Source organism: Triticum aestivum, chromosome 7D, assembly GCF_018294505.1.
Source record: "Triticum aestivum cultivar Chinese Spring chromosome 7D, IWGSC CS RefSeq v2.1, whole genome shotgun sequence".
NCBI classification, from domain to species: domain Eukaryota; kingdom Viridiplantae; phylum Streptophyta; class Magnoliopsida; order Poales; family Poaceae; genus Triticum; species Triticum aestivum.
Genome location: NC_057814.1, coordinates 101,111,738 through 101,126,429, shown reverse-complemented (window position 1 = coordinate 101,126,429; position 14,692 = coordinate 101,111,738). Strand labels below are relative to the sequence as shown.

General features: G+C 42.9%; 1 protein-coding gene across 1 annotated transcript in view; it reads left to right on the top strand.

Moving 5' to 3' along the window:
* Positions 1-14,263, top strand: part of LOC123170899 (uncharacterized) — a 67,807-nt gene extending 53,544 nt beyond the window's left edge. Inside the window, exon 2 of the mRNA XM_044588618.1 lies at positions 14,190-14,263. Within this exon, the coding sequence (XP_044444553.1) occupies positions 14,190-14,263 (74 nt within the window). The remainder of the gene's footprint in view (positions 1-14,189) is intronic.
* Positions 14,264-14,692: the final 429 nt, after the last annotated feature.

Below are 14,692 nucleotides of genomic sequence, written 5' to 3'. Positions count from 1 at the left end.
TTGATGATGACGATAGCGACGGATTCCCCTCTCCGGAGCCCCGAACGGACTCCAGATCAGCCCTCCCGAGAGAGTTTAGGGCTTGGCGGCGGCTCCGTATCGTAAAACGCGATGAATCTTTCTCTCTGATTTTTTTCTCCCTGAACACGAATATATGGAGTTGGATTTGAGGTCGGTGGAGCTCCAGGGGGCCCACGAGGTAGGGGGCGCACCCAGGGGGGCAGGCGCGCCCCCACCCTCGTGGAAGGGTGGTGGGCCCCCTGGCCTTGATTCTTTGGCCAACATTTTTAATATTTTCCAAAAATAAGTTCCGTGGAGTTTCAGGTCATTCTGAGAACTTTTGTTTCTGCACATAAATAACACCATGGCAATTCTGCTGAAAACAGCGTCAGTCCGGGTTAGTTCCATTCAAATCATGCAAGTTAGAGTCCAAAACAAGGGCAAAAGTGTTTGGAAAAGTAGATACGACGGAGACGTATCAACTCCCCCAAGCTTAAACCTTTGCTTGTCCTCAAGCAATTCAGTTGATAAAATGAAAGTGATAAAGAAAAACTTTTACAAACTCTGTTTGCTCTTGCTGTTGTAAATATGTAAAGCCAACATTCAAGTTTTCAGCAAAGATTATGACTAACCACATTCACAATAACACTTAGGTCTCATGTTTACTCATGTCAATGGCATAATCAACTAGCGAGCAATAATAATAAATCTCGGATGACAACACTTTCTCAAAATAATCATGATATGATATAACAAGATGGTATCTCGCTAGCCTTTCTGAGACCGCAAAACATAAATGCAGAGCACCTTTAAAGATCAAGGACTGACTAAACATTGTGTGACACCCAAAATTTTATTTGGTTTTTTTTCAAACTTTTATTTGATTTGAGGGATGTTATTTAAAATTTTCTGAAGTACTCTCCCTCTCAAAAAATTTCTTTTATGACAAGTATTTTGTTTGGATTCACCCAAGACTTGGTTTTTGGTCTTGGAGGTTTTCTCTTCTTATTTGGACTCAAAACCAAATGCTTTTCACTTGGGAAAATTTCTTTTGAAAAATCTTTTAAATAGCCCTATGGCATTTGGAATGATCTTCTCCCCTTTTCAAAATCTCCTCTTGCCATGACATGAGTGGAAATCCCCTCCCAAAAGCCATTCCCCATCCTTGTGTCAAGATATACTTCAAATCCAGCAGTTTGAACCTCCCCATAATTTTTCTTCCATTTATTTCTTATCAAAAATTATTTCTGCCTCCTATTCTAGCTCTTGGAGATTTACAAAGGAGCTACCCTTTCTACTTTGAGTTTTGCCTCCAAACCAATTTCCCTAGCTAGTCCTTTGAGCCCTCAACCAGGATTCATCAAGATCCACTCGTCTCCAGTTCAAATATTTCAAATTGTGCTTGCTGCAAGTTTGGACCATATTTGCCAAATTTGATGAAATTCATTTGAATTCTTCTCCTAAAAATCTGAGAAAATTCAGGCAGCCTCTGGGTACATTGAGAGGCCACCTCACCAAGTCCCAGCTCCAGAAATTTTTTTCTTCATACCAAATCATTTCGTCGAGCACTTGAAGGGCACTGTTGCTGTCATGTTCAGTAAGTTCAGTTAGCAGTTTCAGGAACTGCTGTCGTTTTCTTCAGAGCCCGACGTCGATCTCGCCAGTACCGCGGTGGCGCCTTGCTCCCTGTCCCCTCCTTCTTATCCCTGCGCCACACGATCGCCTGGAGGTTTGCGGGCGTCGGCAATGAGCAGGAGGAGGTGCGCCACCCCGTGAGCGACGGCAGCGGCGGCTTTGCGGCTGCTAGAGAGAGACGCAGCGTGGACGGCGCCGTCCAGCGCCGCCCAAGCCACCGGAGGCCGCCGCGTGGCCATCCACTCCCCCGTGCGCGCTGCCATCCTTCGTCGTGAACTGGTAGGCGCGGAGCGCGCTCTCTGCCGCCGTCGTGCCCGTACGGCCGCCCCGTCGAGGATCGGCGCATTACGCCTTGCCCGACCGAGGTTTAGCGGTGGAACGGCACCAGTGATCTTCCCTGATGGTGCCTAGCCCCCTAAACCCCCTGCCCAACCTCTGCCTCGCCGTAATTGCTCGTCGGAGCGATCCCGTTCACGGCCACCCCCTCGGATCGCCTATAAATAGAGGCCCCGAGCTCGAACTCGAATCCACACCACCTCTGCACTCCACCAATACCACGCCAAGCCACTGGAAGAGCCCCGAGAGAGCTTTCTTCCCCAACTCCGGCCGCCTCGACCCGCCACGGGACCCAGCTCGATTCACTCCCATGCGTGCACCCCTACCCCTCAGCTCTTGCCAGTAGCTTCCTAATGCATCCACCCTTCTGACCCGCGCTTCAATTTGGAGTTTGCAGCACCCACCGGAGTTCTCCACCATCGCCCGAGCCACCATCCGCCGGAGAAAGTGTCGTCGTCGACGTGGTGCTCTCCGTCGGCCAAGTCCACCAGCCACCGACGCGGAAGAACACACTGAACCTCTTGGTACCCTCCGATCTCTCTATCTCGCCGCGGTTCAACGCCGGCGACCACCGCGGCCTTCGGGCGCCGGCGAGCTCCGTTGGCCGTTTTCAAACCTGGCGTGTGGACCCCCGCCCCCGTCAGCCTCTCTTCTTTTCCCCCTCGAACCGTTTTCTGTTGGCGCCTTCGGGCAAATACGTTTTCTCTTTGGGCTGGCGCCTTTTACTCCGAACCGTTTTCTGTTTTCTCAGTAAATTCCCTGGATCTTTTCTGTTTCATCACAGATTAGTCCCTGGACTAAAACCCTTATATCTTTTTAATAAAAGATGATTTTTGAGTGATTCTTTTTCTGTCAGTCTTGTATTTTTGTCTAGTTTTTTATAGTATTTATTTGGAAGAAATTTGGAACAAATTTTATGCACGCGATGATTTTCACGTTAGTGTACGTTTTCGCTGTACTGTAGGTTCCGGAGGAGGTGACGGAGCCGCGAACTTCGCCGAGCTAGACTCCGACTTCTCCGAACCAGGCAAGCATGTTTGAACCTTCGATATGATAGGTGTTTTGCATGTTTGCTTGAATGGTTTGTGCATGGCATATGAGCATCGGTGAGTATCTCGTGGCATGATAGGTGTTCCGAAGTTACTGTGATCTCTGATGAGAGATGGCCTAGTCATGTGGTGACATGAAAGGCAGTAAGGTGGTATTGTTGTAGCATGCCAGCCTTACGACACCAGATAAACTCCGATGTTAACGTGGACTGAGTCACGTTATCGTTCTTCCCCTTCCGTGCTGCCACATGTTTTCATCCAAGAATACGGTTTAGTAAGTTGGTAACCTCTTTCCGTGTACACACCAAATAGAGGGGCTGGGATGAGGGTTCCATGGCCCTGGATTAAAGCCAGTCATCCGGTCAGGGGGCATGGGTGTTTCCGGTTGGGACCGAGAGGGGGGCACCCCTTAGAGCGCGCGTATATAAATTTGATCCCATGCTACGCGAGGTTGTAGCCTCCCCGTCTCAAGGTTTTTCTTGAACGTTGCCGAAGGTGATTCCTGGCTTTGGAATGTTGAATGGGTGTGTAATGGTTAGATGTGTTTCTCCTAAAACACTGTAAACAGAACTAGTCCTTGTGACTACTGAAATCCGTTGGCTGTGGTTAAAGTACAAACTCTGCAGAGTCAAATCCTTCCGAGTCATCGTGTCTATGGTCAAGGACCATGGCCAGTATATCCATATCTATGTCAGTCCTCGTGGTAAATCCCCGGTGAACAAGCTGGAGTGGTAAACTTGGTTGAACGTTATTCCTGTGGATGGACTAACCTTGTTGTTTATCTCATACCTGATTATTCCCTTGAAATGATTTAAATTCTTGAACTACTGAGATATCAAGTTATGAAATATAAGCCCTTTATGTGATGTCGCGCAGACGTCCGACTGTGGCACTCTTGTTATTTACTTTTGATATAAGCCCTTTATGTGATGTCGCTCAGACGTCCGACTGTGGCACTCTTGTTATTTACTTTTGATATAAGCCCTTTATGTGATGTCGCTCAGACGTCCGACTGTGGCACTCTTGTTATTTACTTTTGATATAAGCCCTTTATGTGATGTCGCTCAGACGTCCGACTGTGGCACTCTTGTCATTTACTTTTGATATAAGCCCTTTATGTGATTTCGCTCAGACGTCCGACTGTGGCACGCACAGTCATTTATATTCTATTATAAGCCCTTTATGTGGTGTCGCCTTGACGCCCGACTGCGGCATTGTTATTCCTTTTGTATCCTTTCAAGGAGTCATTCAGACACTCGATTGGCCCTCAGTATTACTTTGGGATTTCGGGAGGATTACCGCCCGACTCCCCTTTTACTTCCCATGCATTATCATCTCATTATCTGAGTGCGCTTGTTAATTTATTCATATGCATCATGTTTACATTTGTTATATCTTATGTCCGAACTGTCTTGCGAGTACTTTCATAGTACTCACCTGGCTTGTTGATTGGACAGATGTTGACGAGGGCGATCTCATGGATGAAGAGTTTGATAGTGAGTCCGACACCTAGAGGAATCCCAGTCAGTCCCGTGCGATCCTGGATATTGGTCACTTGTATTATATACGCTTCCGCCACCCACAATAAGTATCCTCGAGCCTCACTCTGACGCTCGAAGAGATGTTAGATTCAGGAGTCATGTCACCCACTTCGTTGTGATATTTCCACCACCGCGTTTATTGTGAGTCAGTAGTTATGCCACCCTATCCGCCTTTATGTGTAATATCGGCGTGTTTGTAATAAATTGTTGAGCAGTCTCTGCTCAACCTTGTATTATATTTAGTACTCCTCGTTTTCTTCTGTGATCAAGAAATTGTCTACCAGTGGGAAGGATTCTTCTCTACTGGTCCGTAAAAGGGATCGGTCTCTCAATAAATATTTTTATTGGAAAACCTGTCGTGACACATTGTAATTCATGGTAAAAGAGATCCAGTCATACCCAATATAAACTAATAGTAATGGATGAAAATGACAGCGGTGCTCTCCAGCTGGTGCTTTTTAATAAGAGGGTGATGACTGAACATAAAAGTAAATAGATAGGCCCTTCGCAGAGGTAAGCAGGGATTTGTAGAGGTGCCAGAGCTCGATTTTGAAATAGAGATAAATAATATTTTGAGCGGTATACTTTCATTGTCAACATAACAACCAAGAGATGGAGATATCTTCCATGCTACACACATTATAGGCGGTTCCCAAAAAGAATGGTAAAGTTTATACTCCCCCTCCACCAACAAGCATCAATCCATGGCTTGCTCGAAACAACGAGTGCCTCCAACTAACAACAGTCCTGGGGGAGTTTTGTTTGCAATTATTTTGATTTGATTTGCATAAAGCATGGGACTGGGCATCCCGGTGACCAGCCATTTTCTCGTGAGTGAGGAGCGGAGTCCACTCCTCTTGAGAATAACCCGCCTAACATAGAAGATACGAACAGACCTAGTTGATACATGAGGTATTCGAGCATACAAAACAGAATTTCATTTGAAGGTTTAGAGTTTGGCACATACAAATTTACTTGGAACGGCACGTAGATACCGCATATAGGAAGGTATAGTGGACTCATATGAAATAACTTTGGGGTTTAAGGGATTGGATGCACAAGCAGTATTCCCGCTTAGTACAAGTGAAGGCTAGAAAAAGACTGGGGAGCGACCAACTAGAGAGCGACAACAGTCATGAACATGCATTAAAATTAATGACATTGAGTGCAAGCATGAGTAGGATATAATCCACCATGAACATAAATATCGTGAAGGCTATGTTGATTTGTTTCAACTACATGCGTGAACATGTGCCAAGTCAAGTCACTTGAATCGTTCAAAGGAGGATACCACCCTATTATACCACATCACAACCATTTTAATAGCATGTTGGCACGCAAGGTAGACCATTATAAGCTCCTAGCTAATTAAGCATGGCATAAGCAACTATAATCTCTAATTGTCATTGCAAACATGTTTATTCATAATAGGCTGAATCAGGAACGATGAACTAATCATATTTACAAAAACAAGAGAGGTCGAGTTCATACCAGCTTCTCTCATCTCAGTAAATTCATCATATATCGTCATAATTTCCTTTCACTTGCACGGTTGAACGATGTGAATAATAATAGTAGTGCACGTGCATTGGACTAAGCTGGAATCTGCAGGCATTCAATTCAAAGGAGAAGACAAGGTAATATGGGCTCTTGGTTAAATCAACAATAATGCATATAAGAGCCACTTCAACAATTTAATCATGGTCTTCTCCTATCAACCCCCAAAGAAAAGAAAAAAATAAAACTATTTACACGGGAAAGCTCCCAACAAGCAAAAGAAGAACGGGAAATGTTTTTGGGTTTTCTTTTTAATTAGTACTACAGCAAGAAAAGTAAACTAACTAAAAGCTACTACTAATTTTTTTGTTTTTCTTAAGGTTTATCAAACACATAAGAAGAAAGCAAGAAAAAAAATAAACTAGCATGGATATTACAGTGAAAGAGTATGAGCACCGACATCTAGCAATGAGTGTGTAAACATAAATGGAATGTCGGTGGGAAATACGTAATTCCCCAAGCTTAGGCTTTTGGCCTAAGTTGGTTTATTGCAACGGATGGCCTGGCGGATATCCATAGTTGTAGTTGGGGTTGTACTGTGATGAAGAAACCCCTGATTGCCACTGGTTGGCAATCATCTCCGGATCCCACTGGTAATTAGACTGTCGTGGGGGATCAAATTGTAGTTCCGGCTCTGGCTCTGTAGCTGATGTAGGGTTCTGTTAGGCATGAATGGCCGCCAGCGGAACGAGATACTGACCTGCAGATAAATCAAACAAGGAAGGAGAAGGCAAGGTAATAGTCTCAGGATGATGTTTATCAAAGAACAATTTGTATTTAAGCGCCCGTTCCCTATTCTTAACAATAAAATCATGCGCTACCATACTCTTATAATCTAAATAAACAGTAGGCAGCAATTGTTCTTCTTTTTCATAGTGCCTAATAGGTATGTTATAGTATGCAGCAAGGCGTGAAGCATAGACACCTCCAAAGATGGGGCCCTTTGTACGGTTCAGACTTAACCGTTTGGCAATAATACCGCCCATACTAACAGAGTGATCGCGGAATAAACCATGGAACAAAATAATAATATCAGGAACACTAAGGTTTCCACAGTTTCCACGACCAATTAAGCAACGACTAGCAAATATTGCAAAGTAGCGTAAAACAGGAAAATGTATGCTAGTGATCCTTGCATCGGAAACCTTCCTAGTTTCCCCTACAGTAATAGTATCAATAAACCCGTCCACATCTTTATGATGTGGTTCCTCTAAGCTACCCTCAAAAGGTATTTTGCAAACCCTGCAAAATTCATCTAGTGACATCTTCTTAACCACATCATATAAATGAAACTCTACTGAAGGACGTGATTCCTTAGGATAATAGTAGAAGTTTTGCACAAAATTATTGGTGAGTAAGAGATATTGTTCGCGTTGGTCGCGGAGGAAGTCGGTGAGGCCTGCATTCTCAGCCAATTCATAAAAATCATCATAAATCCCGGCTGCTCTCAAGAAATCATCGGAAGGCCATTCACACGGCCGAACCTCCGCGGCGCGAGGCAGATTATATTTGGGCCTCTCTGCTTCTTCACTTTGCTTTTCCTTCGAGCTTCGGCTCTTTGAGCCCCTCAAAAATCTCTTCTTCATTTTCTGAAAATTTCTGAAATTTTTAGTAACTTCAAATAAAAGTGAACCAAGCTCAACAAAATTGATAGCAACTACTCCTACAAGTGCCTAGAGCCTATATCATGCATTACAACTACCTGGAACCATATAAATTTGACATGCAAGCTCAAGAACATGGTCACCTAGGCAGCACAAATTCGCAATGAATAAAGCACTAGAACAAAAACTAATTGGACCAATGGAGGAGTCACATGCCAAGGAACAATCTCCCAAAGCAGTGTTGTGAGAGGTGCTTAGAGCTAGGAGATCAAAAATCGCAGCAAAATGAGCTAGAACTCGTGCTTGAGCTGGATGGTGATTTTTTTGGGAGGAAGAAGAAGTGTGTGGGTGCAGGAATAAGTGGAGGGGAGCCACCGTGGGCCCACGAGGCAGGGGGCGCGCCCTGTAGGGGTGGGCGCGCCCTGGACCCTCGTGGCCAGGTGCTTGCTCCCCCTGCTGTGTTCTCAGTGCCAGATATTCTCAAATATTCCAGAAAAAATCATATTAAATTGGTAGGGCATTTGGAGACTTTTATTTTCGGGGTATTTTTATATTGCACGGATAATTCAGAAAACAGACAGAAAAATACTATTTTTACTTTATTGCAACTAAATATCAGAAAGTAGAGAGAGGGTACAGAAGGTTGTGCTTCTAATTTCATCCATCTCATGCTCATCAAGAGGAATCCACTAACAAGGTTGATCAGGTCTTGTTAACAAACTCATTCCGAATAACATGGAACCGGAGAAATTTTGAATAACACTATGTTACCTCAACGGGGATATGCACATCCCCAATAATAAGAATATCATATTTCTTCTTGACAGTAGGAAGAGGAAATTCAAAACCTCCAAAAATAATTGATGGAATTTTTCCAATAGAATTGATACTGTGGACTTGAGGTTGTTTCCTCGGGAAGTGTAGCGTATGCTCATTACCATTAACATGAAAAGTGACATTGCCTTTGTTGCAATCAATAACAGCCCCTGCAGTATTCAAAAAGGGTCTTCCAAGAATAATAGACATACTATCGTCCTCGGGAATATCAAGAATAACAAAGTCCGTTAAAATAGTAACGTTTGCAACCACAACAGGCACATCCTCACAAATACCGACAGGTATAGCAGTTGATTTATCAGCCATTTGCAAAGATATTTCAGTAGGTGTCAACTTATTCAAATCAAGTCTATGATATAAAGAGAGAGGCATAACACTAACACCGGCTCCAAGATCACATAAAGCATTTTTAACATAGTTTCTTTTAATGGAGCATGGTATAGTTGGTACTCCTGGATTTCCAGGTTTCTTAGGTATTCCACCCTTAAAAGTATAGTTAGCAAGCATGGTGGAAATTTCAGCTTCCGGTATCTTTCTGTTATTTGTAACAATTTCTTTCATATACTTAGCATAAGGATTCATTTTGAGCATATTAGTTAATCGCATACGCAAAAAGATAGGTCTAATCATTTTAGCAAACGCTCAAAATCCTCATCATCCTTTTTCTTGGATGGTTTGGGAGGAAAAGACATGGGTTTCTAAACCCATGGCTCCCTTTCTTTACCGTGTTTCCTAGAAACAAAGTCTCTCTTATCATAACGTTGATTCTTTGATTGTGGGTTATCAAGACAACAGCCGGTTCAATTTCTACATCATTATCATTGCTAGGTTGAGCATCAACATGAACATCATCATTAACATTTTCACTAGGTTCATGTTCATTACCAGATTGTGTTTCAGCATCAGAAATAGAAATATCATTTGGATTCTCAGGTGGTTCAGGAATAGGTTCACTAGAAGCATGCAAAGTCCTATCAGTTTTCTTTTTCTTCTTTTTAGAAGGACTAGGTGCATCAATATTATTTCTCTGAGAAACTTGCTCAATTCCCTTAGGATGGCCTTCAGGATACAAAGGTTCCTGAGTCATTCTACCAGTTCTAGTAGCCACTCTAACATCATAATCATTATTTTTACTACTCAATTCATTGAGCAAATCATTTTGAGCTTTAAGTACTTGTTCTACTTGAGTGGTAACCATAGAAGCATGTTTACTAATGAGTTTAAGTTCACCTTTAACTCTAGACATATAATCACCCAAGTGTTCAATCATATAAGCATTTTGTTTTAATTGTCTACCAAAATAAGCATTAAAATCTTCTTGCTTAACCATAAAGTTATCAAACTCATCCAAACATTGGCTAGCAAACTTAGTAGGAGGGATTTCAGCTTTATCATATCTATAGAGAGAATTTACCTTTACTACCTGTGTCGGGTTATCATGACCATGAGTTTCTTCAATAGGTGGTGAATTAAGATCATATATTTCTTCAACAGGTGGTAAATTAAGACCATGTATTTCTTCAATGGGAGGTAAATTCTTAACATCTTCAGCTTTAATACCCTTTTCCTTCATAGATTTCTTTACCTCTTGCATATCTTCAGGATTGAGAAATAGAATACCCCTCTTCTTCGGAGTTGATTTAGGAATAGGCTCAGGAGCTGGCTCAGGAAGTGTCCAATTATTTTCATTTGTCAACATATTATTCAATAGAATTTCAGCTTCATTTGGTGTTCTTTCCCTGAAAACAGAACCAGCACAACTATCCAGGTAATCTCTGGATGCATCGATTAGTCCATTATAAAAGATATCAAGTATTTCATTTTTCTTAAGAGGATGATCATGCAAAGCATTAAGTAATCGAAGAAGCCTCCCCCAAGCTTGTGGGAGACTCTCTTCTTCAATTTGCACAAAAATTATATATATCCCTTAAGGCAGCTTGTTTCTTATGAGCGGGGAAATATTTAGCAGAGAAGTAATAAATCATATCCTGGGGACTACGCACACAACCAGGATCAAGAGAATTAAACCATATCTTAGCATCACCCTTTAATGAGAACGGAAATATTTTAAGGATATAAAAGTAGCGAGTTCTCTCATCATTCGTGAACAGGGTGGCTATATCATTTAATTTTGTAAGATGTGCCACAACAGTTTCAGATTCATAGCCATAGAAAGGATCAGATTCAACCAAAGTAATTATATCAGGATCAATGGAGAATTCATGATCCTTATCAGTAACAAAGATAGGTGAAGTAGCATAAGCAAGATCATACTTCATTATAGCATTCAGAGTTTTTTGTTTAAGCTTAGCTAATAATTTCTTAAGATCACTTCTATCATTGCAAGCAAGAAAGTCTCTTTTAGTTTCTTCATGCATAACATAGCCCTCAGGCACAACAGGTAATTCATATTTATTGGGAGAGCCTTCATCATCACTATCATCAATATTATCAGTTTCAATAATTTCATTCTCTCTAGCCCTAGCAAGTTGTTCATCAAGATATTCACCAAGTGGCACAGTAGTATCAAGCATAGAAGTAGTTTCATCATAAGTATCATGCATAGCAGAAGTGGCATCACCAATAACATGCGACATATCAGAATTAATAGCAGAAATAGGTTTAGGTGTCGCAAGCTTACTCAAAACAGAAGGTGAATCAAGTGCAGAGCTAGATGGCAGTTGCTTACCACCCCTCGTAGTTGAGGGATAAATTTTGTTTTCTCGTCTTTCAAGTTCCTCATAGTGACCAGCACATATAAATCCCAAGTGACTCAAAGAATAGAGCTATGCTCCCCAGCAACGGCGCCAAAAAATAGTCTTGATAACACACAAGTATAGGGGATCGCAATAGTTTTCGAGGGTAGAGTATTCAACCCAAAATTATTGATTCCATACAAGGGGAGCCAAAGAATATTCTCAAGTATTAGCAGTTGAGTTGTCAATTCAACCACACCTAGATAACTTAGTATCTGCAGCAAAGTATTTAGTAGCAAAGTAATATGGGAGTAACGGTAACGGTAACAAAAGTAATATTTTTGGGTTTTGTAGTGATGGTAACAGTAGCAACGGAAAAGTAAATAAGCGGAGAACAATATATGAAAAGCTCGTAGGCATTGGATCGGTGATGGAGAATATGCCGGATGCGGTTCATCATGTAACAATCATAACATAGGGTGGCACCGAACTAGCTCCAATTCATTAATGTAATGTAGGCATGTATTCCGAATATAGTCATACGTGCTTATGGAAAAGAACTTGCATGACATCTGTTGTCCTACCCTCCCGTGGCGGCGGGGTCCTAATGGAAACTAAGGGATATTAAGGCCTCCTTTTAATAGAGAACCGGACCAAAGCATTAACACATAGTGAATACATGAACTCCTCAAACTAAGGCCATCACCGGGAGTGGTCCCGATTATTGTCACTTCAGGGTTGCCGGATCATAACACATAGTAGGTGACTATAGACTTGCAAGATAGGATCAAAAACTCACATATATTCATGAAAACATAATAGGTTCAGATCCGAAATCATGGCACTCGGGCCCTAGTGACAAGCATTAAGCATAGCAAAGTCATAGCAACATCAATCTCAGAACATAGTGGATACTAGGGATCAAACCCTAACAAAACTAACTCGATTACATGATAAAACTCATCCAACCCATCACCGTCCAGCAAGCCTACGATGGAATTACTCACGCACGGCGGTGAGTATCATGAAATTGGTGATGGAGGATGGTTGATGATGACGATGGCGACGGATTCCCCTCTCCGGAGCCCCGAACGGACTCCAGATCAGCCCTCCCAAGAGAGTTTAGGGCTTGGCGGCGGCTCCGTATCGTAAAACGCGATGAATCTTTCTCTCTGATTTTTTCTCCCCGAACACGAATATATGGAGTTGGAGTTGAGGTCGGTGGAGCTCCAGGGGGCCACGAGGCAGGGGGCACGCCCAGGGGGGCAGGAGCGCCCCCCCACCCTCGTGGACCGGAGGTGGGCCCCCTCGCCTTGATTCTTTCGCCAATATTTTTAATATTTTCCAAAAATAAGTTCCGTGGAGTTTCAGGTCATTCCGAGAACTTTTGTTTCTGCACATAAATAACACCATGGCAATTCTGTTGAAAATAGCGTCAGTCCGGTTTAGTTCCATTCAAATCATGCAAGTTAGAGTCCAAAACAAGGGCAAAAGTGTTTGGAAAAGTAGATACGACGGAGACGTATCATGGGGACCTTAGGCTTCGAGCCTGTCATGCTGGCAGGGAAGACAATGCGAGGTGCTTCCTGCCTTGAAGCTTCAGCTTGGGCCACAACAGGCATCTTCTTCTGTTTGGCAGCCATCTTGGGGTCAATGTCTGGACGCCCAAGTGCCTTGCGCTTCTCTACCTCATTGTGTGCTTGAACACATTTCTCTGTGAAGTATTGCATCCGCTCTCTTGAACCTTTTGCTTCTTCACGCTTCTTGTGAAACATATCTTTGAGCTCATGCAACGTTTTCTTGAAGCTTTGAACATCTGCCACACTGAGCTTGGCCATGTTCTTCTTGAAATGAGCCTTCTCATAATCAATTTTGTTTTTCAGCTCGACAATCTTCTGAGCCAAGGCCAACTCATTAGCGATGGCTCCGTGGAAGGTGACGCTGATGTCAACTGGTAGCTGAAGATCATCAATGCTGAGGCTGGGATATTCAAACCACTCGTCAATGAAGTTATTCAGAATATCCACGTCAAAGAGGGGCAGATCATTGAAGATCTCTGCCTCTTGCTTGCTCTTGATCAGTAGCTAAGGGCATCATCACCAAGATCTTCATCGCTGGATAGATCAATGGTTTCATCTTCGTTCCTCAGAACGGCAGCTGGAGTAAGTTCATGCCCAGAAATCTTCATGGGCTTCTTCTTGGACTTCTCCGTCTTCTTGGAGACATGAGAGAGATCTTCTGATTGCACACTGGGTTCAGGAGGTGCAGTTGCCAATGGTTTCACACTCGAAGCACTTGGTGTGGCAGAGGGCTTCGAAGCCTTTGTTTTCTTCTTCTGCGGCTTAGGTGGAGCTAGCGCATCTTCAGAGTCTGCGTCATCACCTGATTGCTCCACTGTGGCCCTCTGAGCAGCTATATGAGAGAGAAGGCCATCAAAGTTGTCGAAGGGGCCGATGACATTGGGATTGGAATCGCCTGTGCCATCAGCCCTTGGAGCAGACGAACCAGGGTTGAAGTTGATGCCAAGATTTTTCTTGTTCTTCACAGCAGAATCTTTTGCAAACTGATAGTTGAGCTTGAAAAGATTGTCTTCATAAAACCATAACATAGATGATGGGTCGGCATTTTCTGGCTTCGGTCTGCATACCATGCATGAGTAGAAGCCTTGAGCAATGGCTTCGGACTTGGACTTGAGCTGAAGATTTCTGTATAGAATATCCCCCCATGGGCGCTTGATTGCGTTCTTTTCAGCATATTCAGCAGTCACAAATCTGTATTTGAACCATTCTTCTGCCCAATATCTTCGAATCCATTGGATTCGGGTCTTGCGCTGATTGTAATTCTCTTTAGGATATGTCTTGTACATTTCAAATAGATCTGGTGGCAAGTCCTTGGCTGTATCCCCATGATGCTACCTTCTGCCCTTTCGTGCAGATTTGTCAGTTGCCATAATATTCAGACTGAAGGGCTTCAATACAGTGAATGGCTTCCTTTTGCTGGTTAGATAGGACCTGGCTTCTGGTGAGTGAATATGAAGTTGTAGGAACTCCACAAATGAATGCAGACTATGAGAACCAAGGGATTCTCCCACGGACATGTACCTGTGACAGCATTAGAGGTGCGAGGGAAGGGGAAGAGGTCATATGCATTCTCAGAAGATTTTGAAGATAAATCAGTTTGAAGACATTGACCCCATAGCGCGAAGACATTCACTTATATGATGAGAGTTGGTTCCAGATTTGTACGGATCCATGAATAAGTACAAGTGAGGAATCTAACTAGTTGTGAAGCATAAGTGAATATACTTGGCAATATATGAGATACATAAGAGAGAAAAAATCCAGATTCGGAAGTTAAGAAACCACTTTTGGTTGAAGTGGATGGATCTGACGGATCAAAAAGGCAGTGAAAAGTAAGTTTTAATTACCGCTTGACGA